Source organism: Lactuca sativa, chromosome 9, assembly GCF_002870075.4.
Source record: "Lactuca sativa cultivar Salinas chromosome 9, Lsat_Salinas_v11, whole genome shotgun sequence".
Classification (NCBI taxonomy): domain Eukaryota; kingdom Viridiplantae; phylum Streptophyta; class Magnoliopsida; order Asterales; family Asteraceae; genus Lactuca; species Lactuca sativa.
In genome coordinates this window covers 213,586,273-213,590,662 of record NC_056631.2, presented here as the reverse complement: position 1 = coordinate 213,590,662, position 4,390 = coordinate 213,586,273, and the positions used below count along the sequence as shown (strand labels likewise).

Genomic DNA, 4,390 nt, shown 5'->3' with positions numbered 1-4,390 from the left:
TTACTTTTCAACTTATTTAAATTGACATTGTGAAAGTTGATAGAATTCACAAAACTACATATCGAATTATTATCAACATCTATAACTACATACATTAACCAAATAAATAACTCTCCAAATTCAAACAACTTTGTACCATAGATTCATCCAGATGCAGAACTCTTACAAGTAAGTCACAGTAAATGATTTGAGATGGAGATCGTGATCATCTTGATGGAGTTGCAGACATGGAATCGTCTGTCAACGAACGATCACCATCACCAGACATATCTTCTTCACTTTCCGAATCAGCATTAGGGATCTTAATGCTCTCGACTTCTCTTACTACCTCGCTCATCTCCGGCCGCTTTTCCGGCGATTTATCACAACAACGAACAGCTAATTGCAACAATTTCAACATCCCATGAGTCGCACTTCTTTGTCCCATGATTTCCAGATCAAAGATCTCAGCTGTCCATTCTTCACGAACAGCACGGTGAACCCAATTGCAGAGATCCACGGCGTTCTCGTCTTGTGGAGCCGATTGGACACTAAGTCTCCCTGTTAGAAGCTCCATTACTAGGCTCCCGTAGCTCCATACGTCGGATTTCTTTGAGACCCGTTTGGAGGTTAGGAATTCCGGAGATTTGAAGGCAAACATCCGTTGAACGGCGATTGTGTTTGAGATGATTGAGGTGAAACCGTAGTCGGAAACTAGAACCATGTTGTTCTCATCGATGAGAACATTGGATGATTTGAGATTGCCATGAGGAACTAGGGTTTGGGATTGGGAATTAGGGCTCATGTGTAAGTATTCCAAGGCTCGAGCTACTCCTCGTGCGACGGCTAACCTTGCACTCCATCGGAATGGAATTCGATCAGTCGTCCCTCTTCCTCCTATATTAAAAAAAATCAAACTCGATTAATTTTTTTTTTTAAAATTGATATTAAAAGTGCAAAATACATAAATTTTTATATTTTATGGATTAATATTTTTTAAATAGTTACCATGGATATGATTGAAAAGATTCCCGTTAGTTATGAATTTCTGCACCAACAACTTCTCGTTTTTGGAGAAATAATAAGCAAGAATTGGCGTCAAATTCGGGTGTTTCTGAGCTGCAATCTCTTTCATCATCTTCATGAATTCATCGTTGCTTAATGGCTTCAAATCCCTCAGCCTCTTCACAATCACATTCCGACCATCTTCTAATCGAGCTCGATACGTGTTCCCGAAGTTCCCTTTCCCCAAACTCTCCGCTGACGCTTTCATCAGATCTCCAAGCTCAAACTCCGCCACCCCATCAACGAATTCAAGCTTCCCTTCATCTTCCTTCCCCCCATTTTCATGGCGATCCATCATCTTACTTGATGTCTCCACTTCCACTTCCTCCACCGCCTTTTCCTCATCCTTCTCCTTCTTCTCTATGATCTTTTGATTAAGTTGTTTGTTCTTTTTGTAGAACAGTAGCAACAGAAAAAGAAGAACCAACAACCCTAGAATATTCACGATAATCAGAATCACGACAATTCCAGACTTCTCCGGCTTACCGGAATTATTAGTCGCCGGTGATGTGAAGCTGCAGGGTGTAGAAGAAGGCGGTCCACATAAAAATAAGTTATGATCGTATGAAGATGAGTTAAACGATTGAAGTTTTTTCGTATCTGGTATTGGCCCTGAGAGATTGTTGTTTGAGAGATTAAGTTCTTTCAAACTTGATTGATCAAACCATGGAATTGCACCAGACAACCTATTATCTTGAAGATTCAATGATTGTAGAAGAACCAGATCGACAAGTGAAGGTGAAATGACGCCGTTAAAATGGTTGTTAGACAAGTCAAGGTATGTGAGATCTATGTTTCTTGAAAAATCCATTAGTTCACCAGATAATGAGTTGTTCTTGAAGCTTAAAACTGATAACGAAGTGAGATTGAAAAAAGCATCAAGCTTGATTTCGCCATAGATGTCAAGATTCTCAAGGGTTACACCAACGACTCTATTGTCACTACAATTGACTCCATACCAATGATCAAAACAATCAAAGCTTTGCCATTGGTCATCAAGAAAAGTGCTACGTAAACCATCTTTGAGTGCCAAAAGAGCATTTCTTTCATCTTCAGTGAAACCTATGACAATCTCGGCATTTTCAAGGGCATGAATGACAATATAATTGTGTAGCATAATGGATGCAAAAAAGGGTAACACGAAAAACTTTGAAAAACCCATGATTTTGGATTTGGTTTTCATTGATGTGATGTTGAAAATGAGCTAAAAATAATTGTGTACTAATAGCAAGATGTAAGAAAAATATTCCATGGGGATGCTTATGAGTTGTAGATTGTTCATTGTTTGAAGAGGAAATCGAGAAAATTATATTCATATTTTATTTTTATTGGAATTGTCCAAGTTGAGAATCCTAAGACCAAAAGGATGTATGGCATTTGGTTCCTAAATGTATGGATGGAAGTGTATGATTGATTGTTGATAGGTGAATGTGTAATTTTATACATGAAATAATTTTATATAAGAATGTTTAAAAGATATAAAATAACAAGTCTAGAATTTTTAGGATATAAAATTACATGTTATGATCGGATTTGTATTCAGATTTTATTTTTGTAAGTGAGGGCATCTTCAACTAAGTATTTTTTGATAGTTGTTGATAAAATCAAATTTATTTAATTAAATCAAAATCTGACCGGGTAAGATTTAACCTTTAATCTGATAGAGTAATAAACATTTAATAGGTGTCAGGACCAAATGTTTTTAAATGTGATATCACTAAATCACGCTCAACCTCTTATCATATCAAGACTTATAAAAATGAAAAATATAGCCAAATCTTCTCCGATAGCCCAGTCGTCATTTCTATAAATAAAATCAATATGGTTTTATCATTAAGAGAATTCGTTCATGCCAACGGCTTAAAAGTTAAAAACCTTCTAACATTCTTGTGGAATAATTTCGGCTTCTAAGAATTGTCAACATTATTGTCTTGTAGTACCCATAAATATAATATGTTTTATTTATATATCAAATAGTATCTTTTTTAGCCAACTCTACATTGAATATTTTGACTTCATAGAAATGTTGAACAAACCAAGGTCAGCCCCCTCCACATCGTTGTCTAGTTGATGCCTATCTTTTGTTGTTTCTATTTGTTTCAAAATAAAACTTTTATAGAATACCACAAACTAATCATGCATTTTTTTTTAATTTGATCACAAAATATCACCTAATAATATGCAAAGCTGATCAAGATTATTCTTTTTTTGAAAGTACACGTTTTTGTGTTTTTACTTTTGCGAAATACCTTGAGTCAAATCTATACTTTTTTAGAATCACAAATTGCTTACAAAATTCTAAATTTTCCAAAATAATATTTGTAACATCCCGAGTTCAGGAGTGCAAGTTCAGGGTTCAAAGTAAAAATGTGAATGGTCAACTCGGCGAGTCCATGAGTGGACTCGGCGAGTAGGGTCACGATTCTGGTCGCGTGTTAAGTGGCCAACTCGGCAAGTCGGTGGTTGGACTCGGCGAGTTGGTGCTGTGTGGAGAAAACCCTAATCCCAGGGATTGAGCCCTATATAAAGAACATAATACCCTCTCCCCAGTCTCTTTGCTCCCCCTTGAAGTCCAGGAACCCTAATTTTTCGTGTGTGAGAGAATTAGAGAGCATTTGGGTCTTGAAGGAGTGTTGGTTGAAGAAATCTTTGAAGATTAAGAGGTTTGGAGCAAGGGGCTTTGCAAGGTTTTGGCTTATTCTTCTGTTGGAGTCTTCTTTGGAGGTAAGGATTCGTTGCTTGAGCTGTTATCCATCTAGATCTATCATTTGTGGGATTTTTGGGAATTTACCTAGTGTTATCTTGAGTTTGGACGTTGGATCTGAGGTTGCTACCTCGGATCTAGAGTAGTGATGATCCAAAAGAGCATAAAGTCCCTGTTCAAGAGTTGTTGATGAAGCCTTTTAGTCCCAAGCCTTAGCCAAGAGTGTATTGTGCTTAGATCTCCTTGGATTCACGTAAAGTTTGCTACTTTACGTGATGGATGGCTTGTATAAGAGTAGATCTATGGTTTTGAGACCCTGCATGGCTTGGAAAGCCTCTGTATGAGCTAAGAACTAATGGTACTCGGCGAGTCACATGGGTGTACTCGGCGAGTTGCATGAAGATGGGCAGCTACTAGACGAGTTGGAAGAACAACTCGGCGAGTTGGTTGAAGATAGCCTTGGACTCGGCGAGTCTGGTCGTGAGGTCCTAACCTTTTCTGGTTAAGCTGTGAATTGGTGAGTCAAGGGATGACTCAGTGAGTTGAGTACGGTTAGACTCAGAGTTGTGGGACTCGGCGAGTCTTGGGGCAACTTGGCGAGTTGAGTCGTGTTATGGGAGTTTCAGAGCATGGGGACTCGAC

General features: G+C 38.1%; 1 protein-coding gene across 1 annotated transcript; it reads right to left on the bottom strand.

Moving 5' to 3' along the window:
• LOC111899024 (probable inactive receptor kinase At2g26730) lies at positions 1-2,227 on the bottom strand. The gene is made up of 2 exons (XM_023894905.2): positions 988-2,227; positions 1-876 (listed from the first exon to the last, which is right to left on the bottom strand). Exons 1-2 carry the CDS (start codon positions 2,225-2,227, stop codon positions 206-208), a joined length of 1,911 nt encoding a protein of 636 aa, XP_023750673.1. The 3' UTR covers positions 1-205.
• Between the last annotated feature and the right edge of the window lie 2,163 nt (positions 2,228-4,390).

Excerpts from the sequence above, each read along its gene's own strand:
- LOC111899024 (XM_023894905.2), bottom strand. The coding sequence starts at position 2,227 with ATGAAAACCAAATCCAAAATCATGGGTTTTTCAAAGTTTTTCGTGTTA. Across the intron at positions 877-987 it reads TCTTTTCAATCATATCCATG|GAGGAAGAGGGACGACTGAT; the intron begins GTAACTATTTAA and ends TTTTTAATATAG.